Source organism: Chamaea fasciata, unplaced genomic scaffold, assembly GCF_029207755.1.
Source record: "Chamaea fasciata isolate MVZ Bird 193981 ecotype frontalis unplaced genomic scaffold, bChaFas1.0.hap1 SCAF_3, whole genome shotgun sequence".
NCBI lineage: Eukaryota > Metazoa > Chordata > Aves > Passeriformes > Sylviidae > Chamaea > Chamaea fasciata.
This window is the reverse complement of record NW_027094088.1, coordinates 70896051-70922732: the sequence shown is the minus strand read 5'-3', so window position 1 is coordinate 70922732 and position 26682 is coordinate 70896051. Positions and strand designations below refer to the sequence as shown.

The following is a 26682-nucleotide window of genomic DNA, read 5'->3' as shown; positions in this document are numbered from 1 at the left end:
CCACACAAGTTTTTATTTATTTTATTTAGAAGTAAAATGAAACATGACATTTCCATCTAGAAGCCACTGGCATATGCTGCAGTAAATTCAAACATGGAGAGGTGGGCTTAGCTTTCAGATTCCTCCCAAATTCAGCTCCTTCCTTTTGCACTGGAGCTTTGTGCAAGATCTGATACACCTGAGGACACAACTGTTTAAGGCAGCCGCTGGAGTTCAAGCTTATCAGCAGATGGTGCTTCAAAGACATCATCTTCAACACTTTCCTCTATGGGCTTCATCTTTGCTGAAGTTCTCAGGTAAGGAGATGTCCGGCCTGGGCCTGCCATGGGTACAGAGAAATTATCAGTTCATTTAATAACATACACCTGCTACATAGACAAAGTGGAAACAACCTGATGATCCTGCCCTAGTTGCTTCAAGAGAGGATTTCTAAGTGAAGGTTTCTTTGTTATCTGGCCATGGGCACCAGGAAATTCTAGGCATGGAACAGCCATGCTGCTGTGAACCAGCAACGCCTGCTGCTAACCACAGAGACAGCATTCTCCCCAAGTTCAGTGCAAACCCTGACTGCACGGGGTGCCCATTGCTTGTTCCCTGGAGATCATTTTCTCACCATTTCACTCACCAACTTACTCATTTCCATTCAATTACAGCAACATGAGTGCCTGCCCCAGGTACAAAGGTGTGTACATCTGCACACCTGCCCGGCTGCAGGGAAGGTTCCTCAGTGCACTGGGCAAACCTTGGATGGGCACATCATCAAAGCCACAACTGCCTTTAAAGCATAAAGTCATAGAACATGTTGAGTTGGAAGGGACTCATTAGGATCAAGTCCAGCTCCTGGCCCTGCACAGGATACCCCAAGAGTCACACGACATGCCTGAGAGCACTGTCCAGACACTTAGACACAACACTCTTGAACTCTGCCAAGCTTGGTCCTGTGGCCACTTCCCTGGGGAACCTACCCAAGCACCCCCTGGGTGAAGAGCCTTATCCTAATAGCTGACCTAAACCTCCTCTGACACATCTTTGTAAGTTTTATGCAGCATGATTAATGTAAAACTTAGACAAGATTTGCACCCGCATAAACAGCCACAGAGAAAACAAGATTTACAGGCAAAGGCCACATAACTTTCAACTGACAGTGATTTTGCTGCAACAAAACTACCTTTTAGAAGGGCAGCAGCTTGTCTGCCAGAGCAGAGCTCACACCATGGCTATCACTGTCAAGACATTAAATGGAGTTTTTGCGCAAGTTACCACTGCAAACTCCCTCTACTGCAGTTAAATTTTCAGTACGAGGGTCAAACCAGAGAACTCTTTGACACCAGCTGAACAGTTCTATTTTCCATTATTCACTCTGAAATTGAATCTACATGTGGACATGTATTCTTCTCAGTACCCTCTTCTAGAGTTAGACCACTGCAACAGTACGAGGTTGTAAACAGCTAGTATATGATGACCAAAAAGATTATGGAAATCTTTGAAACCCCATTTGAGAAGAAAACAGCAAGAGATAAAGGTCGTGCTAACAGACTGTTTTCATACAACCTAAAAATTTAGATGTTCTTGAAAAAAACAGGAGTGTGATACCTGTAACACACTCTTATTTTTAAAAAGGTTTACCAGATATACAGTAAAGTTCTGTGTTAAGGAAGCCCGCTTATGAGGAAAGACTTGTCTGCATGGTATGTGTTACAGAGAACTATTTACAGTCACAGGCAACACCAGTACATTTTTAAGTCACATTCACAAAGACACTGTTTGGAATTGGCATTTCAGAACTTTTTATGATAAAAATGCATTAGTGTTTTCTTTTGAGATTCAAAAACTACTTAAAAGGCCATAATACAGGGTTACTCAATCATATTTTTAGATACCGAAATTGTTAAACGTTTCTTTCCACACAGATGTGCTTTATGGCCTAAGCAAAGGATAACTAGATCAATTAATTGGCTAATGTGCCCCACTCAAAGTCTGTGGGTACATTTGGGTATAATATTGGTTTTTCTGGGAGGCACCCAAAGGCAAAAGTTGAAAATGCTGAAAACGCTAAGTTAGAGTTCCAGCTATTTTTTTTTTTTTGGGTAGATCTTTGTTTTAGTGTAGTTTCTTGTTCTTTTTAAAATGGTTTTATTCTGTTTAAAACCACTTAATTCTCTCCAGAAAACAGAACTAAGCAGCCAGAAGTTTGTACAACAGGATCCAATATAACGTCTAATTCGCTCAGCCTGTTTGTTTCAAAGACATGCTCTTATTTGCTCCAAATACAAGATTTTGTCTACTGATGCCATTATCCAGTGTTGGGACAGATGTTCAAGTGACTGAGTCATATCTTCCTTGTTTTGTTGCCCTTTCTTGAGGGCCTAAACCAAAATACATATTAAAATTCCTGTGAAATCCAATCCTGCTTTTAACCACAAGCAGGGAGCATATAATTTGATAATACCACTAAAAGCATTACCAAACCAAAACCTTTTTACATTCCTGCTCAGCTTAGAAGTTAACAAATGCAGATGCAAAGACCAGCAAATCTGAGATGTCTAAAACAAGTACCACAGAAAAAGAGACTTTATGTCTAATAAATATGAGGACGGCTGTCAAGCAACAGACTTACAGAATAGAAATTAGTACCAAAATATTATTTAAAGGACTGAAATTCAGGTGAAACTAGGCTTGTGATCAGGTTGAACTATTTTTGCCTAACTCAAACTTCGGAAAAAGAGATACCTCGATTTCACTTACTAATGAATTACATACAGATGGACCATGGATGGCGAGCACAAGTGTCACATGATAAACAAACCCCACTTTAATACCTTTTTGAGGATGCCTGCTGAGTTAATGTGATGTTATCAACAGAAAACATCATGCTGCAAACGACTCACTCCGTAAGCATTATAGAACTCTTGTTGGTTATTTCCTTAATATAAAAGCAAACAGTTAGTTGGGTTTTAATTACTTAAATTCAAAACATACTTTTGTTAGTAACTGTAGTTTGGGACTTACTAATTAGTAATTTTAACCTTTTTATTACTCAACACTTTGAAAATGGATTAATGTTAATTTCTTGAGAAAATGAGTCAAAGGTTTTAATTTATAGTACTGATAAATGCATAATTTTAAAATTCGGGATTATACAAAAATATAAATGCTCATTTTTTCAAGAAGATGGAAATTAGGAGAAGAAAACTTATTTGCATTATAGTAATCAAAAATTATATTTGTAGTGAGACGCTTTTGTCCACACAACAATCACCTAGCAATGACAAAACAGTATTCCTGTAGCATTCCCATACAGGTAAATTCCCTTCATTCATTTTTAAATTCTAATTAAAAAAAAAAGGAAAAAAAAAAAAAGTTTGTCATTTCCATATGTTTCTCACAAAATCTTTTGAAGATTTTGGATTGTGCTTGTTGTCCTAAATAAACAAATGTATGCCTGTAGAAGGAGGATCCAGGAAACAGCACTGGAACTGTAAGCCTCAACATGCCCTTATACTAAATCTTAAAAAAGACAAAAAAAAAACCCCTCAGCTGTTGCACTGAGAGCACCCAGCAGAAGATTTTAGAAAACACAGCAGTGGCAACATAAATGGCAGATTTTTTTTTTTTTCAGTTTTCCCTGTGACCTGGAAAAAAGTGTATATATGGCCACAATCCACACTGAACAGAAATCTTTAAGCAGAGCTCACCTTGGTAGCAACCCCATCATTGGCAATGACAGTACCCAGGAATAACTAACATGGTATCTTGGCAAAAACAAAGATTGCAGCATTACAGTTCAAGGAGATGAACAAACCTTTTACAGAAGTCAGAAATTTCATAATCAAAATACAAAGAAAAAATAAATAACAATATTTCCCATGGTGCATGTTGCACTGGTGTAGGGGCAGTCCTTCTGGCCCCCCAAAAGCAAGGGAAAACATTCCTCAGCTGGGCTGAGGAATTTAAGAACATAAAAGACACATAAACCCCTCTCTCTTGGGGAAAGCACACCCTGTATACAAAAAAAAGGTACAAAACCAAGGAAAAGTACTGCAGAGAAAAGTGTATTTATCAAGTATGTGCTAAGCACAAATGCATCTTGAGGATTTATATAATTACAGCTGAACTTGTCATGCATTTCAATTACTTTCTCCCAAAGCTGAAACACTGGTGTAAGAGTTTTGCTGTTAAGCCTGAAAGAGACATTTTGATTCTAACTAATCACACAAACACAGTTTTACAGTTTCTTTCTGAGTGTGCAAATTCACCCAAAGGCTCTCTATGCCAAGGAGTGACTTCAATGTCATGGAACTTTGCTGTGCGTGGACCAGGTGAAAAGCCACTCGAGGGTTTAAAGGTGAGGATCAGAGAACAGACCAACACAGGAGACTTGGTGGCAGGAATCTGCTGCAGGCTGCCTGATCAAGAAGAGCAAGTAGAAGGAAGCCTTCTTTCAACAGCTGGATCACAGGCCTTTGTGCTCGTGGGGAATTTTAATCACCCTGGTATCTGGTGGAAAGGCAACAGTGCTGGGAGCAGGCAGTCCAGGAGACTTCTGGAACGCAGCAGACAATTTCTTCGTGCAAGTGACTGATGAGTCAACTAGGGAAGGCGCTCTGCTGGACCTGTCACTGATGAACAAGGGAGAACTCATCAGGGAGCTGAAGGCTGCTGGTAATCTTGGCTGCAGTGTCCAGGAACTGGTGGAGTTTAAGATACTGAGTGGCGTGCAAGACAAATAGTAGAATTACAGCCTTACAGGACAGGGGACTGTTGCTTGCTCAGGGTTTTACTTGGTAGGAGCTCATGGGACATGGCCTGCAAAGGGACCCAAGGACAGATGGTTGATCTTTGAGGTCACCTTCCTCAAAACACAAGGACAGTCCATTCCAGTGCACAAAAAGCTGAGCAAGTATGGTAGAAGGCTGGCATAGATGAACAGGAAAGTTCTGACAGATCTCAAACAGACACACACAAAGTGTATGTGGGGATGAGCTCCTTGGAAGGAATACAGAACCACGGCCCAAGCATGCAGTGATGAAACAAGGGAAGCCAAACCTCAGCTAGACCTGGATCTAGTGAAGAGCAACAAGAAAGGTATCTAAAAATAAATCAGCGACAAAAGAAAGACCAGGGTAACTGCAAGGCCAGAGCTCAGTGATACACAGGACACAGGAACATGAAAACGCCTGAGAAAAACAGTACTTTTTTTTGTTTGGGTGGGGGTTTTTTTGAGTTTTTTTTTTTTTTTTTTTTTTTTTTGGATGGGGGGTTTTTTGTTGTTTTTTTTTTTTGTTTTTTTCACTTTAGAGGTTTGTCCTGAGGCCTGATAGGGCTCTGCAGGTGGTAGAGACAAAGTAATGCTTGACTGACAGGAAACCTAGACTGAGTTAGGAACAACTTAAGTCAACAGGGTGAATACAAGATTGTGGAACCACAGGGGTGGCATCCAAGGGTGCCAAGCATTGGCTGATAAAATTGCAAGGCCCTCTCTATCATCTTGGAAAGATGATTGCAGTCAGGGGAGACAAATAAAAATGCCACCATCACAGCCATTTTAATGAAGGGGAAGCTGGAACACCCAGGGAATTACTGGCCTAGCAGTCTAAATTCATTTCCTAGGAAGATTATGGAGCTTGTCTTCCTGGAAGACATGTCCAAATACACAAGGGATGGGAAGGTGACCAGGAAAGCCATCATGGATGCTGATTGCATCTGACTACTCTGACCACCTTTGGTGGTGAGCTGATGGGCTCTGCGTATGAATGGAGTACAGTGGATGTTGTTTACATGGAGGGTAGCACAGCCCTCCACAGTCTGCCCCTGAGTCCTTCCAGACAAATGGGTAAGAAACAGACTGGATAGATGGACTACAGCTTCAGTGGAAAATTTTCTGTACTGCCAAGTTCACAGGGTGGTAAACAGCAGTACAAAATCCAGCTCTCAGGTAGTTAGTTACCAGGAGTGTTCTCAAGGGCCAATGCCAAGGCCTATAATATTCAAGATATGAATGATCTGGCTGATGGGATGGAATGCAGTCCTGCCAAGTTCACAGACAAGAGCCAGGTAGTGAGGGAAACTGCTGACAGGCCAAAGGGTAGGGCAGTGAGTCTGGACAGGCCATTGGTAAAAGAGAAAAGAACTGACAAAAACTACAAGTTGATGAAAGGCAAATCCCTGAACCTAGGACATGATACACCTATACAGCATTACAGCCTAAGCCCCAGCAGGCTGGAAAGTAGCTTTGCAGAAACAAACCTGGGCATCCTGGTGGACACAAAACAGAACATGAGCCAGCAGAGTGCCCAGCAGTGAAGTGTGCCATCTATACCTTGGGCCACATTAGCAGCATGTATTGAACCACATAAGCAAGAGCATAGCCAGCAGGTCAATGATAGAGATTAATCCCCTTCATCTGGCAATTGTGAGATGGGATCTGCAGTGCTGCACCCAGTTTTGTGCCTGCCTGTACAAGAAAGGCATGGACATATACTGGAGCCAGAGCAGTGGAGTACAGCCCAGATGGCCAGAGGCTGGAGCAGTGAAGGACAGGCTGCAGGAGCTGGGTGTGTTCAGCCTGAGGAACAGAAGGCTCCCAGGGGATCTGACTCTTGTCTTTGGCTACCTAATGGAAGGCAACACAGAAGAGAGAGCCAGATTCTTCTCAGAGGCATGCACTAAATAAAGAAGGAAAACAAGCATGAGTTGCAATAAGGGAAAATTTCTCACCGTGAGGGTGGTAAGTCCCTGGAGCATGTTTCCCAGGGAGGCTGGAAAATCTTCCAGCTTGGAAATATTCAAAACTTGACTAGATATGGCCCTGCTCTAGCTGATCTTGCTTAGGATATGAGGCTGGACCTGATAATGTCCAGAGGTCTCTTACTACCTCAGTGGTACTGTGATTCTGAATGTCCTTGCAGGGAATGGGGGAGAAAAAGAAAACAATATTGGAATTTTCATCAAACTATATCCCAGGTATCACCCTTGATGTTCTAGTAGGGTGAAGCACTAGCAGGGCTTTTGCTTCCATCTATCTGGGCATGCAGACTACACTAATGTTAAGGAGTAAAACCAGATAGGCCCTCCAGGTCTGAACACATTACTGGATGAGAACTGTGAGGAACATAATAGAAAAGTGATAATTAAACAGAAAGATGCAAGTATTTGAAAACATTTCCTCTTCTTAGCAGAGACTTTAACCATAGCAAATAACTGGCAGTGGTTTTTTCCTCATATATTTGAATTCTAATCACTAAAAATAATATTTCCAAAATCAAAATAAATAATCCTATATGATCCTTTTAAATGCTGTTAAATTAACAGCTTATGCCAAATGCAAAAATTGAGTGTCCTTTGGGGCTTTTTTATTCAAACACTGCTTTCAGAATTCAGGTTAATGTTGACATTTAGATTCAGATGAACTAAAAACAAATGACAGCAAACACCTAGAAAGAATGATTTAGAATGTTTTCATAAAGGAATAAATTAAAATATAGAAACAAAAAGGTCAGACATAGTTTCTTTCCTCACTTCATCTGTTCTCTACTACTCCTGTCATACAAAGCACAGCAGAGGAGAGCCTGACAGGATACTTGGAGATTTTCCAGGTGACATCAAAATATTGGTTGTATACCACATTCCTGCAGACCCTTCCAATACAAACTATCTCAGGAGGAAAAGTAGAACACCAAGTTGCTGAGGGGAAATGTTTTGTTTAGGTTTTTAATTTCTACCAGTACCAGTGACAGATGAAAGGACATACTACTGTGACTGTACCTTCAGTTTTGCCCCTTTACTATAAACATTCCATATTATGTCTAAACATAAACACTATGCCAAAGATTATTACTACACGTGTTGGGATTTTTTTTGCAGTATGTACATGAGGTGTCTTCATTTAGAACACAAAGCCTCATGCATCTAATGACTACCCTCATTGGTTAGGTCCCAAAAAGCTACAGTCTGCTCCCACAGGGGGCAACAGGAGTTCTGCAGTAGTCAATGGTCAACCTGAGCTGTGTTCAAAACTGGCACAAACTATTCTGAGCACTCACGAAGAGAGGATGCAGAGGAAGTCCCACGAAGGAACAACTGCAAGCCATCCTCGCTGTCACTGGTACTGGCCATGCTGTTCCTCATCTGCATCACCGAGAGCTGAGAACAAAGGCTGGGCTGTCGATCAATCTTCTTTGAAGCCTAAAAGAGAAAACAATTTATTACTTTAAAAAAAAGATATCAAGAAAATTAAAATAAAAATGGAAAATTACTACTTCCCTTGTAATAGATGCTCTGGTCTCAGCCATGATTATACAAGAAAATTATTATAGGAGAAGATTCTACGCAGTGTAAATCAATTTAAATGACAATAGAAAATGCCAGTAATATACTGGAATTGGAACACTGACAAGTATGAAACTGAGCATTAATTATTCCATTTCAAATTGCTTTTGTACTGAAATTTTCATGTATTTTCTTACAGAAAGCTTGGGGTTTATTATCTGGTAATTCATTATTTAAATATGACGCTCTGCAATTAAATGTAGTCTTTATGATGAGGCTGGTCCTCCTTGCTAAACAAAACATCATGCTATATAGAGAGGCAATTTACACCTTAACAGAAACATGTTCATTTTCCTGGCTTTTCATTTCATCATTTTAGAAAAGTGGTGGACATCATTCCTTCCCAGCAGATGACCATTTGCCTCTTGATTCTACTGCAGACTAAATGCATCAGGTGAACATTATCCTCTCCCTGTCAAATGGTCTGAGGAGCTTCCATTTTGCTTTGAGTAGCCTTCCTGAGAAGCCTTTATACTAAAACATTCATATGAAGCCATACATTGTACCCTGTTAGGTATTACTGCAAGTCAGAATGCTATTTTAGGTATATGTGAAAGGTAGCAATCAATGACAAGACTATAATAAATAACTCCACTTCAGTGAATTTTAAAAGTCAGGAACTAGTATCCTGTTTCATGCAGAAAGAAATGACTATTTTCCCAACACTAGTGAAAGTCTCCTGAGGTAGGAGAAAATCACAAGTTTTCTTACAAAATGAGTTATTACTTTCCATTTTCCAAGAAAAAAAAATATTTGATAGTTTTACCTTCTTACTACCATCTTGAATATGAATAATCAATACTCAAATTATTTCTGTGATCCCCTACATACAGAAGTCAACCACAACATTTTCTGTTGAGATTGACACCAGTTAAAGACAAAGACACCAATAATATTTATATTTGAAAGTGAAGCTTGTGAGAGGAGATATGTACTAGAGTGCTGGCAATGGGGAAATTAAGAGTTTATTTGACAGTTCTCATGCCAAGCTATGTAGGAAGAGCCCAAGCAAGAGGATTTTCATTTTAGGAAGAATAAAAAGATACTACATATTTCCCAAATGCTCACTCAATTTTTACAACACACGTTTTCAAAACTTACTATAATAAACTAGCCACAAGTATCTTAAGTTTATGTGAGTATTGCAACTAAAAACAAAGACTCAGTACAAACTGAAGTTAAAGTTAAAGTTAAAGTGTGCAGATGTTAAGTCAAAGGAGGGAAAAATTTGTTGGATTTTTAAATTCTTCAAAATTATGATAAGGAATAAGTAAGGAGACAAAATGAAACTAAACCAAGATAGTACAGATATCCTTAAGTACACCCAGATCACTTATCAGCACACCTAAAAGCCAATCCCCTCTACAGGCAAAGAATGAGTTAAATTCAGACCACTTAATGTTTTATATGTAATTATATTTATTTATATTTTATTTGTATTTCATTATTCCTTCTACTAACTGTATCGTATCAACATAATGTTTGCTTTTTTTGCATTTGCAACCCTCAAAGACATGTTGAAATTATTCTTTCTAGCAATCAGTATTACATAATTGTTTGCTCCCAGTAAGAATTTTTTTTAAGAAAAAAACTCTGAAGCTTCTTTTTACAATGGTACTCATTAGATAGTGAGAAAGGATGTTGAGGGAGAAGCACCTTTTTAGCTACTGGCCATCATGTCTAATAGTTAGCTAGAAATATTTCCACAAGCTGATCAGTTCTGAATCTCAGATACTCATCTTTCTTGTACATTACTGTGCTAACTTTAACAAATGTTGCTTCCAGCAGAAATGTTGTACCGACTCACACTAAAAGGCCACAAGTGTGCATTCAGCAGCTGAGGGCAGCAGGTTAAAAAAAGGTGCTTTAAGATCATTTAAATTTGAAGTAGAAACACATTTGTATGTGGGAGGGAAATTCCCAAACAAAACTTAAAGTTGCTTACCTTGTCATTTAAAGTTGGGTCATTCAATGAATAAAGTTTATTTGTAATATCTTTGCCAATAAGGTACTTAAAGATCTCATAAAGAAATGGCTCAGACTCCAGAAAGTAAGTCAGCCGTTCCCTGGACCAGCACAGGAACTTGCAGTTATCATCTGCAATAATGGTGACCTGAAAAAAAAAAAAACCATTATCAGAATCAGCACATTTTAAAATGTTTTAAGATGAGCATACCTAATCATGCGTTAAAAGAAGTGATACCATTTTATTTGTGACTCCAGTTAAAATAGCTCTTAAAGCCATAAAGCCTTTTGATATCCCTTTGTTACGAATGTGATATTTACAAATGTAAAACTTCTCAGCTACTTATTATCATTGTACTTTAAACTGATAAGTGTAGCTAGTTTGTTTTACAGAAAAGGGAAAATCTCTCATAAGTTCCCAAACCATAAAAGCATTTATGTAAGTGGAAATTTATGTATGAAGTCTGTCCTGTAGTGATGACAAGTACTTGCAGTAGACCTATATGTAGCTTGGTTTTATTTTACATCACTGACACCAAACAAGAACAACTGGTACCACCCAAAGGTCTCCATCAAAGAGTTCTTAGTGATTTACAAAAATACTTCCACCTTCCTCTCGTAACTTCCAGCCCTGCTGATCCCACAAGTACAGCCTTGTAGCAGTTGAGCCAAGACTCTGTTTGCTCAGTTCTTGATAACCCAGTTATGGGTAGTCACAGGGGACCTTGTCCCCTCTCGTGGCAGGATGGACTTGCCAGGTTCATCCACGTGTGCCAGCAGAGGGCAATGCCACACCAAAACCCACACTGGTCATACCCAGGGGCAGGTTTTGCAAGGGGCAGTCAGGCATCTATGAATAAATCAAAATCAGGTGCTCTCTGCTTTTACAAGATAACATGAAGTCCTGGAAAAAAAAAAACCAAACCAAACCAAACCAACAACAACAAAAAACCAACAACAAAACAAAACAAAACAAAACCAAACCATAAAGAAACAATTGAAAACTGTCATATATCCATGGATTTTTAACTCCACAGGCTGAAGAAGAATTCGCCAGCATTGCCAGCAGATGGGGTCCTTAAGACTGAATCCGCTGTGCGTGAAACAGAGAGGCTGCCGGTATTCACACGGCAGTAACAAGCAGAACCCACGAATAAAGGATGTACACTGCTCCAGATTACAACAACATCTAAAGCAGGCAGGAGCTGAGGCATGACCCTTTTCCCTTTAGAGGGACTGGTTCACATCCAGTAGTTTCCAAGAGAAAGGGGCCGTGCCAAGAGGGCAGCCAGGCTGTGGGAGGCCTCGCTGCTGCGAAGTGAATGCACCGGGACAAGTCTCTCCCCCTGGCGCTAAGCCTGGGGATGTTTGACTGGAACATATGACATCAATCACCGATTTTAGAGTCTGCACTGCTCTGCCTCCCTCCCCTTCTGCCACGGTATCAGCGTGGATGTATCAGTCAGTCAGTCACAGTCCGGTCATTATTACACATACCTAGCTAAAGAACAAAAGAGCAAACCAGCCATTTCTATGGGAAAAAAATCCTTCTCTAAAAGTAGTCCACCTCCCCAAACTACAATTGAATATATTTAATATACCAGCATAATTACACTGGTAGGGAAATATGCCCTTATTGTTCCCCATATAAATATTTTTTATCCAAAATACTGAGGTAATTTTCAGGTTACGTTGCTTTAACAAATTGCAAAATGACAGAGGTATTAATACACTTTTATAAATACCAGTTTCTAATTACTAGTGCCTGAACTTCTAGACTTTCATTATTACAGTAGTTCTTTTTCCCTTTTCATTTTTTGGACCAGTGATGAGACCTGTTCATATCACCTTTTTCCAACAAAAGTACCTCTTCAATTATTTGTCCTGGACAATCTATTAACACAAAATAAACTTGGAAACAGTAAAAGAGAACAGAATAGCAAAAGCCAGACTGCTCAATACACAACATTATAATACAGTTTTGCAGCATTTAAGAATTATTCTTGATATGGTCCATCTTCAAACACCCATACTAGAAGGATAGCAAAATCATGCGAATCAAATAGTTCACTGTTGATCAAATTTATACTCTATTTTTGTAATGGTCCCACCAGCTCATATCCAGTGACATTTAAAACAAAGTATACCTGGAATTTCTCACCCCGGTTCATCTGCGTTGATCGAAATTCAGGAGAATCTATAAAGGCACAGGGGTAAATATTATGCAGAAAATGCCCTCGATAAGACACCTTCATTCTGGAAATAAAAATGTATGAAACAACATTTTAAAATCACAGAGGCTGATTAATTTAATCAAAATTTGGGTAGGACTATTGACAACGGTAAAGCAGTAGGTAACAGGAATAAATATGTTCATCTTCTGGAATATCACTCCCAGAGCTACCCAGATTTCTGCCTAACTGATTCTAAGCAGAACAGGCTGCCAGACAAATTGAGAACTGATGAACATGGCACGTATCCATAAAACATTGTTATTCAATATAAGAAAGGTCGTGTTGCACAGCCAGACCAGAATCAGGCTTCCCTTAGGTAAGTAGCTTTGTGTTAATGAGTAAGAAAAACAAGCCTGACATCACTGTGGCTGTCAAGAGAAACTGGTTAAAATATTGGCCAGAATTTAGCATGAGTTTCTAGATTACAGCTTGGCTGTGGGCATATATTTTACCCTTTCTCACCTGGATTCTGTCTGCCTCTGGGCAGTGCACCTGCCCCTCTCTACTTGCACGTACAAGTGCAATGAATCAATTGCAAAGGCCTGCCCTTTTGAAGCCTACTGGAGAAACATTTCTTCCCTCATGCACCATATTTTTTAACCTTAAAACCTGAGAATGGACTAAGGAGACAAGTAGGATATCTAAGACTCAAACAAATCTCTTGCTTATTTTGCAAGACACTGCTGTTGGTATTACATTATTATATTACATTACAAATATAATATAATATATAATATATACAATCATATATTTTATTTATATATATTATTACATTATATTACAAATATAATTCCCGCTAAAATCCATTCAGCTGCACACGTAAGTGGATACACAATATGCTCCCAGTACAAGATATCACTGTCACCTGAAAATGGTGTGACAAAATAGTCTGTAAATATAGACTGTTTGACTACAGACCAAAACATATTACAAACAATTGCAATCTCAATAATTCTCTAATTTGTTCAGCCATGACACAAAGCATACAACTGCCCCCAAGCTTTTATAGAACCTACTTCCCCTTCAGCAGGATGCTTAGTCTATCATCAACTGATGTTTTATCTTCTGCTGCATAGGCTTGACCTGTCTTCAAAGTCTGAATGTTGCAGAATTGTCCAGTTAGTCTTTGGAAGAGCTCTGGAGGCACATGGAGAGGTTCAAACATTCTCTTGTAGAGGCTGCTAAGCTCCTTCTCTATCTTGATCTAGATTGGAAAAAGACATCAATAAACACAGATGCATTAGTTAAAGAGGTTAAGATTACACACAGACTTTAGCTTAAGGGACATCTTTGGCTTCATTATGCTTAAGCAAGGAAAGAAGTGGTTAATGTGTGATTGCCTATTCACAAACACTGCCTATGACAGGGTGACCAAAACCTTATCTAAAATTAGCCAGGATGGCACACTGTGCTTCGGAATGCTGTTCCATCCAAGTGGCACATTAAATCACACACAAGGAGCCTTCTGAGATGTCTGTTGATGCAATAGTGAATAGGATTTGGGCAAGAATTATATAGAGAGAAAAAAAAAAATAGAGGTTGTCTTTCACACTGCATGCACACATCACTGTGCCTATCTCTCAGGCTCTCCTGGGAGCCCCTCTCACCCCTGAGCTTCTTGGCTTACTTGCAGTAGAAATCAAGTCCTGAAAAACAAACCAATTATATTGAAACCACATGTGATGAGGGAGGGAGAAAAAAAAAACCAAAAACATTGGCAGCTGAACATCCCACATCTAAGAGCCCACCCAAACTCAGGCAGCAGCAATGAGGGATGTTGGCTGAAATCCTAAGCCTGGAAGTCTTCCCTGAATGAAGGAAGCAGGGGATGAGACAGTATTACAGCCTTCCTGAAAGGAGAGGCAGCCTGAATAAAGCCTGCATATTTGCCATGAGGATGAAAAATTAGAACAATAAGCATGAGATAATGAAAAAAACAAAAAAAAAAAAAAATAGAACAGAGAATAAGGAAAAACAACCAAGAAAGAATGGAAGAAAAAAAAAAAAGAGAAAAAAAAAAAAAAAAAGACAAGTTTCTGACTCAGGTTCAACTCTTCCCCCAGGACCTGCAGGTCCTTTTCTACAAAAAGTTGCTTTCCAGCTGGTCAGTCCGTGGCATGCTGATGCATGGGGTTATTCCTCCCCTGGTGCAGTACTCTACACTTTCTGTTGAACTCCATGAGGTTCCTGTTGGTCCAACCTGCTGAGGCCCCTCCAGATGGTTTCCCAACCTTCTGGCCTATCAGCCACTCCTCACGGTTTTGTGTAATCAGGGTTCACATCTGCCCCACCACCCAGATCATGAATGAAAATGTCAAACAGCACTGGGACTAGCACTGGCCCCGAGGTTTCACACCACCCAAGTCCAGCTCCAACTGGACTTCTTACCTCTGATTACCACACTCAGCCCTGCCATTCAGACAGATTTCAATCCACTGTGTCCTCATCCAGGCCCCACTTCAACAGATTCTCTATCAGGATTTTATACAGTGTTGATAACCCTGCCAAAAATGAAGGCTGAGGATATTCACCATTCTCAGCTATCTCCCAGATATTTCATAATGGAAGGTAATCATAAAATGGCTTGGGTTGGAAGGGACCTTAAAGATCACCCAGTTCCAACCCCTCTTCCAGGGGCAGGGATATCTTCCATGAGACCAGATAGCATCAGAGCTTCACCCTTGAACGCTTCCAAGGACTGTGCATGTGCAGCTTCTCTGGGCAACCTATTCCAGTGCCTCACCCTCCTCACAGAAATGTATTTCTTCCTAGTATCTAATCTAAACCTACTCTCAGTTTGAAACCATTCCCCCTTATCCTATCACTACATGCCCTGCTAAAATGTCCCTCTCCATCCTTCTTGTAGTTTCTCTTCCAGTACTGGAAGGCCACAATCTGGCCACCCCAAGGCCTTCTCTTTTCCAGGCTGAACAACCCCAATTCCTCCAGCCTTTCCTCATGGAGCACCCCTTCTGTCTCTGTACTTGGGACCTCAGAGCACACCAGGTGGGATCTCATCAGAGCAGTCACTTATCTCACCCTGCTGGCCACACTGCTTTTGATGCAGCTCAGGATACAACTGGATTTCTGTGGCTGTGAGTGCACATTGCCAGGTCAAGTCCAGCCTCTCATCCCCACCCAAGTCCTTCTCTGTAGGGCTGCTCTCAATCTGTCCATCCCTCAGCCTGGGTTGATACTGGGGGTTGCCCCAACCCAGGTGCAGCACCTTGCACTTGCTCATGTTACATTTATGAGATTTCCATTGGTCCACTTCTCAAGCTTGTCCAAGTCCCTCTAGATAGCATCAGGTGTGTCAAACAACTCAGCTTGGTGTAATCTGTAAACTTGTTTAGGGTGCACTCAGTCCCTTTGTCTATGTCGTTAATGATGACAAGGAATAGTAGTGGTCCCAGTAGAGACCCAAAAGGAACATCACTTGTCACTGATGTCCATCAGGACTCTGAACCTTTGACCATCACCCTCTGGAGGTGACCATTCAATCAGTTTCTTATCCATCTATTATCAGGGTGGTTAAGCATGACTTCCCCTTGATAAATCCTTGCTGACCACTCCTGACTACCTTCTTGTGCTTCATTTGCATATAAATGTTTTCCAGGACTATCTATTCCTTCTTTTCAGAGATCAAGCTGAGGCTGACCACTGGGTTCTCCTCCTTGCCCTTTTTAAGGAAAGGAGTGGCATTTGCTTCCTCTGTTCCTCACTTACTTCTCTCTGTCACCACCATTATTCCAAGACTCTCCGGAAAGGCCTTGCAGTGCCATCAGCTCTTGTGGCTGTGTGACATCAGGGCTTGTGGACTTACCATGTCCAGTGCATCACCTGACCTAAAGTTACACTGGTTTCACACTGAATCAATTACTAATTAAATATTCCACAAGCAACTACACTCATATGAAATCCAGGTTTTGAATTTCCTGTATGTTCCTTATGCCACAAACTTTAATCCCTCAGAGAACATCTACACAGACAAAACAAGGATTAAAAGTAAACGTGCAAGAGAAATTGTATTATGTTAAGGATTGTGCAGAGTTATTTGATTTCGAAATATGTTCCATATACCCACAAAGCTAGATGACTGTTTTACCATCATGTTCTCCAGGAACTCTTTAATTTTTAACAGCTGTACCAATTTAATCAGCACCTCTTTCTATACATGACCACTGCAACTTAAAGAAATACATTTTCACCTGAAAAAGGAATTTACGTAACTCCCAAGACTCCTGAACCCAAAACCAGGCACACAGACATGAGGGCAAATTTTGGCCCTGGAGTGTTAATCCAATCCCTTAACTAGCACATGGTTCATGTTTCATGATCTTCCTCTAGTGTGTAACACTTTGAGGGGAAAGCAGGTGTAGCCACTTTCTTAAAGACGGATCAGATTGCAGGCTGTAGATGTGCTTTACATGGGCTCCCTTGTAACAGACCATTCCCTCTTCCCAAGCACAGCTGACTGCTCCTCCAGTCATGCTTGTGGGTCATATTCCAAACAAGCCATATGGGTAGGTGTAATGTTTTGTTCAGCAGGGGCTGAAATATGCTGGGATGCTGCCAGAACTCCGAGTCAGACTGATTAGACTCAGCTTCCACTCTGACTAAAAAAGCCAAGGATTTTGATTCCTTGTAAAGCTCCAAGGAATCAAAACCACTGAAATAATCTTCTGGTCAGAAAAGAAACTCATTGTGATTTTGCATGCTCCATTTAATAAAATAAATATTTAACAACTGAACATATCAATTATTCATTTTGTAATATGACTAACTTGTAATTATTCTGCCATTCCTTTCTTTCCTTGGAAAGCTCTTTTGTGAGAATTACCAAAACTGATCAAGATGGGCAATACAATAGCTGCAGAGAGAAAATCTCATTCAAAAATTAGTTCCTAAGAGTTTTAATTTTTTTTTTCCCCTATTCTTTGTCCTCCTGTAGGAAAAAGAACAGCCTTGGGGTTCATAATAAATATGTTAGACAGCTAAAAATACATGCATGACTATCAGGCATCACTTCAAGTATGCTTGTTGATCATAGTTTGTAACAAAGATTAATATATTTTTAAATAATTACTGAAAATATTATGTATTATAGCAATTAAAATAACATAATATTTTCCATGCAATATTCATAAATATTGTAATTTCTCAATGGAAAGAAGATGATTGAAATGAAACCTTAATGGGCAAAGAAACAGCATTACCTGGCTAGTCTATCAGATGTAATTTTTGGCTAAGCTTTCAAGTTGTAGAGGTAACAGTACAGTTGATGGTAATCTTTGGGTGAATCTGTGTTCCACATTGGAGGAACACTGCTGTAGGTAGAGCCTCTTCCTTTTCTAACACATGTACTCAATCTATCAACTTGTTGTAGACAGATGCAATTTAACCTTTAGCCTCCTTTTAAATGCTGTGGTTGCCTGCCCAAGTGTGAGCAGTGCAGAGTTTATGGGAGTGCCAAGCACCTCGGTTCTGCTGTGGTTACACAGGCAGTGGGCAAGGGCTACAGAAAGAGAAAGCAAAGTTTAAGGCAGGTGCTCCAGGCCTCCCTCTCTTAGATGCAATTTTTTACCAATTTTGGTGACTGAGTTGATCAGTCAAGTTTGATATTCTTACACAATTCCTTCTTTTTGTATCCACCTACAGAGTACTTCAATCACTTCTACTGCTTAACCTAACTCCTACAAATAATCCTGCTAACAAATTTACTAGAGGATTTAGTGAAAATAGCTGCCTCTTCAATAGGATGAAATCTATACCACAAACAAAGTACCCCAATCTATGGCAAGATAGCTTTTAGTAGACAACTGTAATTACAAAAGTATGTCTTTCTTTCTTCATTCAGCATTGATTTACACATTGCAGGGTGATTTTTTTGTTTGGTTGTTTTTTTTACTCAAGCCCAAACCAGCACATCATCCTCCCAGGATGATTTTTCACTCACCATTAACATTTTATTTAGATTTTTGGAAAGGGTTGGATGGGTACAAACTCAAGGACCATTACCTATGTTTAGGGATGCCACAATTCACTTTTAAAATACAGGTAAGTTTAAAGGTTTGGTTTCCCAGGGAAATGGGTTTCTACCACCTGAGCACTCCTACCTTTCACAATAATTTCTGTCTTTAGTGGTCATTTCCTGTCCCATCTGACATAAGATTAGATGCCTCAAGATTTATTAAAAAGGCTTAATTGGTGGGGGGGTTGAAGAGAAGCAGAATATGCTAATTTGGTTGAGGGAAACAGCTGCAAGTGAGTTCATCCCATATTAGAAACCAGAGTATACCTGCAAGGGATATTTACTGTGGACACCTACAGAGTAGGTAGAGTCTGGCCTCACTGGCTCTGTTATCACAGCTGCTATTTTGTGTGTGTGCTGGACAGCATGGCCATGTCTATCTGGCAAAAATACAATGCAGTTTTGTCATGTGCTGCATTTCAGTGGTGACATAAATGGATTGAACAAGCTGAAAAAAATAGCATTAGTGATACTAACTAAAGAGGAAGTTACCCTTTAAGTAATAAGATGATTTGTCAAGAGCAATTTGAACTAGAAATATTTACTACACATCTACAATTGTCTAGTAACAGATCAGTCTAGTTAGTTTTAAGGTACTTCCTAGGCAAGACAGAAGTCAAGCTTTATGCTGCCTTGCCAGCTAATTTCTTAGCTGCTTTCTTGCACAGCCTGTGTTGAATTGGTTAAGATGTTATTTCCAATTAGGTTTTGTTTTCTCTTTTTTTTTGGTACAAGTTGTTGCACACTTCCAGAGTGTGATTTTGGGCCAAACACAAAAGTATTCTGCTGAAAATGTATACTAATCCCACACTGGTTTGGTTTGCCCAGCAAACATAGGCAAAACTTCCTTTTCTTGCATCTTACTAGACTGCTTGTGAAATTTAGCTGTTATACATACCGGTCTTCTTTTATACACTAGGTATATGAAATGCAAAAGGTTGACAACCAAAAACACAGAATTCCAGATCATTATGTCCAAGGCACAACGATAGAGTGTAGCCCAAATGATGAATAATGCACATCCTGTAAAAATTTAAAAAAAAGGAGAAAGTTAAATTTCACCAAATAACAAACATTCCTAGAAAACCATCAATAATATGTCCACTGAGTATAATTATGCTGAAAAGCAATATATTCTAAAGTTAAACTTTAATACAGTTAAGTTCTCTGGATGAAGGTGTGTAACAATAGCTAATCACTGCAATGCTGCAAACAGGCACTGAAGGCAGGTTGACAGACTGCAGCCCTATTACATGGGACTGCGATACTGAAATGACAGTAATTCAGATCAGGATGGGGCAAGCAGAAAGGTGCAGTCCATGATGATTTGTTACTGAAATGAAGCAGAAAAGAGATATGGGAAAATTAGACAGCTCACAAAAATTTGTGTTGCGTTAATTAGACAAAAAAAGGCCTAGAAATGAACGTTCACATGTAATTAGCAAGGAAGAGTTGCATAAAAACTTCCTAAAGTCATATGCAAATATTTTTTAAAATTAAAAGAAACTAATATTGCTGATGTGACAAGGTCACATCGGGAACCTGAATTCTCCTGTGTAGCATCAAAGACAAAATTTCCAAATGCTTACTCTTTTTTTAGTTGCTTTACTTTGAGTAGTGACACTTGCTTTAAAAGATAAGGCATTGTGTATGATTAGGGATTCCATTTTCAGCCTACAAAGACAATATTTATCAAATGATGGATTATGTATTAGTGAGTCTCTCCCAGATAACTGTGAGCCTACCATCCAACAGAGATGGCTGGAGAGGTCACAGGCATATTTTCCCTGCAAAGACAAAAAGGAGACAGTACTAAATGAGCGTTCTTACCCCTTTTCTCCCTGAAGAGGACATTGACTTAATGAACTCTGAATTATCTAGCCTGTCTGGGTTGTTAACTGATGAGGCAGCACTTACATATGGATTAGAAAAATCAAAATATAGTGACTCTTGATATGCTTATTAGTTAGACTGCAAGGCACAGGAGGATACGACGTCTGGATGTATTGAAGAGCAGCAGAGAGGTGGGGCACAGTCAAAGCAAAGGGAACAGGTCCCTAGGAACCAGGCCTCATTACTCGTTACTGAGTAAATCTGCTGCCACCCCAGCTTGCAAAACTCTGATTCCCTCTCTGCTCAAAATGCTACAAGACCTACAGATCAAAATGGCAGGCTCAGCAAGTGCAGAGCTCCTTCTGCTTTTAATGCCAAGATAAAAGGTCTTGCAATGCTCAGACCCTTGGTCACCAGTGCAGTCTGTTTTAAGAAGTTGCCCTATAATAACGATAAAATAGAAAATGCAAGAACACTGTAAATTCAAAAAGTTCTATCATAAAATTGACCCACACTATAAAGCCAATAAGCACCTGCTTAAAAATACTTAAGCATGCTCTCGTTGGATTGGATTTATCCTTCTTACACTGCAATGAGTCACTATTCCTTCTTTGATCACAAGGATCATGTCCCACACAAGGTACAGAGGCTTTGAAATAGCTGTGGGACTGCAATGCTACAAATTGAACCACATTTGCTCAGTCTCAAGCATGCCAAAATTAGGTTTTTCCTCCCAAGTCAGACTCTGGTGTCACAAGATTCCTAGAGTGGTAGAAGAAACACAAGTGATATCAGAACACACTCCCCATCGAAAGGCTGCGCTTCTAAGACAGCAACAAAAATAACGCTGGTGACCCATAAGTGCCACACGCTTGAACCCACATTAACAGAACACATGGGCTCACAGCAAGGTTCTCAAGGAAAACCTCACCCACCTCAGACACACTAAGCCAGTGCACCTGCCAATACACAGTCCCAGTACTTACTTGAAATTTAAAATAAAGGTCTGAATGATCAGACATAACTGATTTGAAATAAGTGGATTTTAAACATCCAGTTACATCTGGTGTAAATGATGTCCACTTGTTTTCAAGCTGACATCTTCATAGGTTTGAAATTGCAAATTACAGTTCTAGGAAGTTTTAAGAGCCAAGGGTTAAATAATCTTTCCGGAAAAGGTATATCAAGGTCAAAACAGATCCTGGCTTGGACCAAAACCTCCTTCATCAGAGCATAATGGCCATTAATAGAGGCAGTAATTTCATTATAAGCTGCAGGGACCAGCTCCATGATGGTCAAACCCAGCCATTTCTGTCACATTCCTGTCTCCAGAATAATTCTCCTACCTACAGTGAGCAGGCCTCGCAGAAGAATCATATGAAGATTCAAAGTAGTTGGGATAACCAGTCCCACTGCAAAGCAAATGTTTGCCACGTGGAAAACAAGATGATGGATCTCTTTCCAGTTCTCACATGCAGTCTCATTGAGAGGATCAAGGGTGGAATTTTTTAAGTCTGGAACAAAACCTAGTGGAGTAATGGTGAGTGGGCTCATTGCTGTAGTATTCATCTTGGAGACTCCTGCAAGGAGAGGAGAAAAAAATTCACTATGCATTAAACTAAAACACAGTAGACAGACAGATGTCTAGTACGGGTTTAAGGTTACTTTGTCTCTTCTCAAGATACATTTTCCATTATCATTAAAGAAAAGAAAATATAAAAAATGCATTAAAAGGGTAAGCTAGGTCCATAGTTCAGTAGTGCTTTGCTATCTCTTTCACCTAAATCATAGCTACCAAAACAGAGAGGATGCTAAGTCTGCTGCCAGTCTTTTAGGAAAATCACTTGGTCTACACAGTTTAAACAAGCTTGCAAACCCCTTGTCTGTGTGTGGAAATACTGGAGAGAAGAGACAGCTGAAGACTATTTCTAATCTAAATATACATAGGATGTTTTTGTTTTTGTAATAACACATATAACACATATACCTTTTGCCTCATTTAAATGGAAAAAAATATCTGGGCAAATACCAATACAAAAAAAAATACTATTAAAAACAAACTACAGGAAGAAACTGGAAGATTTCAAGACAGTGCCTCTAGAATATTAAAAACTGGTCTCTCTGGGTAACTGCAGTCAGTGTTACAAGCTCTACAGAAGGTCTTCTAAGCCCAGAGCAGGTCTCAGCTGAAAGAACACAACTGCTCCTAGACATGCCTGCTGTCAAGAACAGGAGAACCCTGCTTCCAGCCAGGCATGTATGGCCTCTCACTGCCTCAGCAGCAGAAATTACATGGAGGTGGGCTTGATCTCATTAATGAACTATATGCACTTCATCACTGAGCAAACAAGCCCTGTAACATACAATGCAGGGGGATTTGCATTCAATTGAATTCTGTAGAGACGGGGCACGTCCCTGATGTGTGTCATCACTAACTGCCATGTAATTTATCTGTTCAGCAGACAATTTTGGGTCACAGTTAATACACTTCATTTCCTGCAGACCTGAATACACTCTGAAGCATCTCTGTTAATTGAGACTGTTTCTTGGCCTGTGAAATAAATTTGAGTAGCTTCATCCCTTAATTATTTTCTCACTATCAACCTATGTACAGAGCATCAGAAAACTGTACAGTTTTCAAAATTAATCAGTGTTTTAGACCCCTTCTGAAAGCAGTGGGAAGAAAGACAACCTCAACCCTCTCTTATGGTTCATCTCCTATGCCCAGAGCCTGTAACAGCTAAGGTTTGCTACAGAATTTGCAGAGGCATCCTGCAGGATCAAACACTAGCACAGATGAAGTATATCCATATCTGGATTGAAATGATTTCCAAAGAAAAAAGCTATCTAATCCTAAATATCTCATCTAATCCAAAACACACAATTCACATACATCTTAAGATATCAATTTCCTCTTGTCGTTCTTATGTCAGTTATTCACAAAGATTATTTAAGATGTGGGGGTTTGTCATAAACTCTACACTTAACCGTTAGCAAACATCAGGCCTATCCAAATACACTCCTACTTTCTTTCAGCTCTTTCACGAGTTCATCAAGAGAGTCATTAGAGCAGTTTCACTGTCCTGACAAAGCCACTCACACAGCGAGCCAAAGCCTGAGCCCGTGCGAGGCTGCAAGACTGGCATTTTAACGTGCTCATAAACAGGAGGGAATTGCTAACTGGATAACTATGCCTGTGCTCATTTTACACACAGCTCATCTGGTGCTCCTGTTGTCTCCAAACAATATAAACTCCTTACTCTGGAACAGCAGGATCTCTAGATCTGTTTAAAAACATAGTCGGCTGAGTTTCTACCTATATTCAGCCTTTCACTGCCCAGTCATGTGCCAGTAAAGGCACCACTTAAAATGCCAACAGAACAAGACAACCAAACTCACAAACAGATACAGAACCAGCCGTAAGTCCTACAACTCGACATCAAAAGAGACTGCAAGGAGTAATTTCAGCTGCATCTGATCACAGATAAAAGCAGCCTTCCAGATGCTTGATATTTTTTATTAGCAAAATTTTGTACCGCTCCACTGTGTGAATGGAGGCTACCTTACCCTTTCTACTCAGCTCTAAAGCATCATACATTCGTAGACTGGAAACCCGATGAACCAAATTAAATATATAGCAGCTGACAATCTCATTCTCCTCACAGCGCAGCCAAAACACTGGTCCCCGTGCTCTTCACAGACACTGACATAAAAAATCACAAGCTGTAAACTGAAAAAATGGGAAGGAGTTTCTCCAAGTGTTGATCAAGCAATTTAAAGCATCTGCAGTTGTAAGAGGATGTTAAAACACTTTCGAAGGTCAGGTTTACCTACCAGATTGCCTAAATTAGAACCCCAGAACCAAAATCTGCCCACCTTCTGTTTTTTATAAGCTTTGTCTTCACTACCTCAAAGTCTTTATATGAATACCTTTGAACTTCACTTACTACTCACAAACAATAATTACAGCTCCCCTAACATACTGAAAACAGCAGAAATGAGAACTTCTCCATCATGGTGGTATTTAAAAGCTGACAGAAATAGATGGATGCTATCTGCAAAATGATACAAGGACAGACTTAGACACGGGCTCTGAATTTCATCTAAGGAGACTGCTTTGAGGATGAGGAGAAAAGGCAGTCAGGCAGAGCTACAAGCTGCGACCTAAAGTGTTTGTCTGCAGGTAACATCAGAAAGACAAATATTCAAAATAACAGAAAACAACAAGACTGCAATTTTTAGAACAATTCTTTAGTCCTAGCATCTACTGTTGCCAAATAATACTGAAAAATGAGGGGAAAATCTGCAGTTCCATGAAAGAACAAACAATTACAATTTTTTACCTTCTGTGACCTCAGAAAGCCAAAAATTAATTACAGATTCAGGCCTCTAAAACTTTATTATGTCTGCTAAGGATTAATATAGCACAAGACTATTTATTCATATGCTTAAGTCTTCAATGCAAAGACATGTATTGATATCAGGAGTTAAGAAAACATCCAACATAATCTAATCATTTTGGAAAGCGAGGGTAAAATAGCATCCACTGAAATGAAAGCTTTATTTCTTTTTTAAAGACAAATCTTTACAAGAGCAGTTTTTAATATCCAGTATATATCATCACATGGATTTAGATTTACCAAACCAAGAATTTGAAAATTCAGATGATTGAGAATGCAAATGGATTTGTTCAAACAGGAGGGGGAAAAAAGGAGGATATATATATATAAAAAGAAAAACTCACTGACTCTTTAATATTGAACCCAACAGAGATTATCATAGTTAAGAAGCTTATTAAATTTTTTTGGTGCATGAACTTGATAGAAAGTTAAGGTAGTACATGGTGGTCTTAGGTCAGAAAATATAAATTCTCAGAACATAAACGAGGTGAGCTTACTCTAGGATTTTGCCGTACTCAACAACAGCTTTATGCAAGAGACCAAACTTCTGAAAGGCATTCCCAAAAGATTTAGTCCACAGATACCCAGAGACCAAGATGACTTTGAAAAAAGCATGACTTTTATGGATACCTAAACAACATTCACAGAAGACAGACAGAGCAGAAAATCGTAAAGCTTTTGATTCTACGATGAGAACCAGTCAACCAAGCTGATACAGACAGTGCCAAGTGTCCCACTTGTGCCATTACCCACTTTATTGAGATTATTCATATCCCACAGCTTTACTGGTCAACATTATTCAAGTGAGCTCCTCAAGTCTTTACTTGAATATATTTCTATAACTTTACAGTCAATGCAATTTAAAAAAATGATTTAATTATACATGCAGAACTTTAAACTACGTTTCTATGGTCTTACAGCATAGAAGCTGCACAGAGATTTTAGGCAATGATTCTTTTGTGAGCTGAAGACAAACTACTACAGGTAGCACAGCTGAGTTAATTACAGTTTAAGTTACCAATTCCCTCTTTTACAATGCAGTAGGAACGAATAGGAAAGTGGTTTAAGAAAATATGTATTTCAATACGCTCCTTGCAGCAAGTCCCATTTAATTAAAAGCGCCACTAACTGCAGAGATTTGTTACTCTCTTCAGTCACGTTAATCAAGAGAATATTTAACAACACGTTCATTCCTCATAGTTAACAAAGTATCCACACTGTGAGAACATCTTCCCCCGCCGCGGCTCAGCCCCGCAGCTCCCAAGCCGAGCGGAGCCGAGCCGAGGGTGTGAATGAGCGCCTTGGGGCTCGCCCTCCGCTCCGCTTCCAGCGCTCGCTGATGCGCCCAGAGCCCCAAGCCAGGGGCGCGACCGCAGCTGCCAGTGCGCGGCCCCGCTCCGCGCTTCCCGGCTAGATTTCAGCCCACAACGTCAAACCCTCCCTTTATACAAAACAATCGTGAAAAGAATTTTTAAAAACTGAAAAGAACCGAGCAACTGGTCCCTTTTCCCCCAAAAGAGCCACTTCGAAAGCTTCAACCCGTCCCTTCTCACCGCGGGCAGGGCACAGGCGGAGACCCCGGTCCCAGGCACGGAGCGCGACCGAAGGGAAGCAGAGCCCAGGGACGGGACCGCGCGTTCTCCCCGCTAACCGGGCAGCTCCACAGCGGAGCCTGGCGCCCACCCCTCCTGCCGCCGCGGGTGGAGAGACACCCCCAGTCCCGAAGGCTGCGGGACCGGGTGATGCTGACTCCCGCCGCCGCCCCCCCCCCACCCGCGGTGCCGCCGGCGCACGGGAGGAACGCCCCTCACCTGCCCCGCGCCCGCGGAAAAGTTTCCCGGCCGCCCGGACAGGACGGCGACGGCTCGAGGCTAGCGGTCCCACGGCAGGC

At 40.3% G+C, this 26682-nt stretch overlaps 1 protein-coding gene across 3 annotated transcripts; it reads right to left on the bottom strand.

The window, feature by feature from the left end:
• Positions 1-26682, bottom strand: BVES (blood vessel epicardial substance). Of its 3 annotated transcripts, XM_066179484.1 has the most exons (9): positions 26603-26682; positions 21738-21971; positions 19457-19581; positions 13544-13731; positions 12441-12549; positions 10274-10441; positions 8043-8184; positions 2820-2923; positions 232-319 (listed from the first exon to the last, which is right to left on the bottom strand). In XM_066179484.1, the coding sequence occupies exons 2-8, from the start codon at positions 21958-21960 to the stop codon at positions 2856-2858; spliced, it is 1023 nt and encodes a 340-aa protein (XP_066035581.1). In that variant the 5' UTR covers positions 21961-21971; positions 26603-26682; the 3' UTR covers positions 232-319; positions 2820-2855. The 3 variants fall into 3 exon arrangements, with proteins under 3 accessions (XP_066035580.1, XP_066035581.1, XP_066035582.1); XM_066179483.1 differs by lacking the exon at positions 2820-2923 and having other exon boundaries at positions 1-319; XM_066179485.1 differs by lacking the exons at positions 232-319; positions 2820-2923 and adding an exon at positions 2933-4619.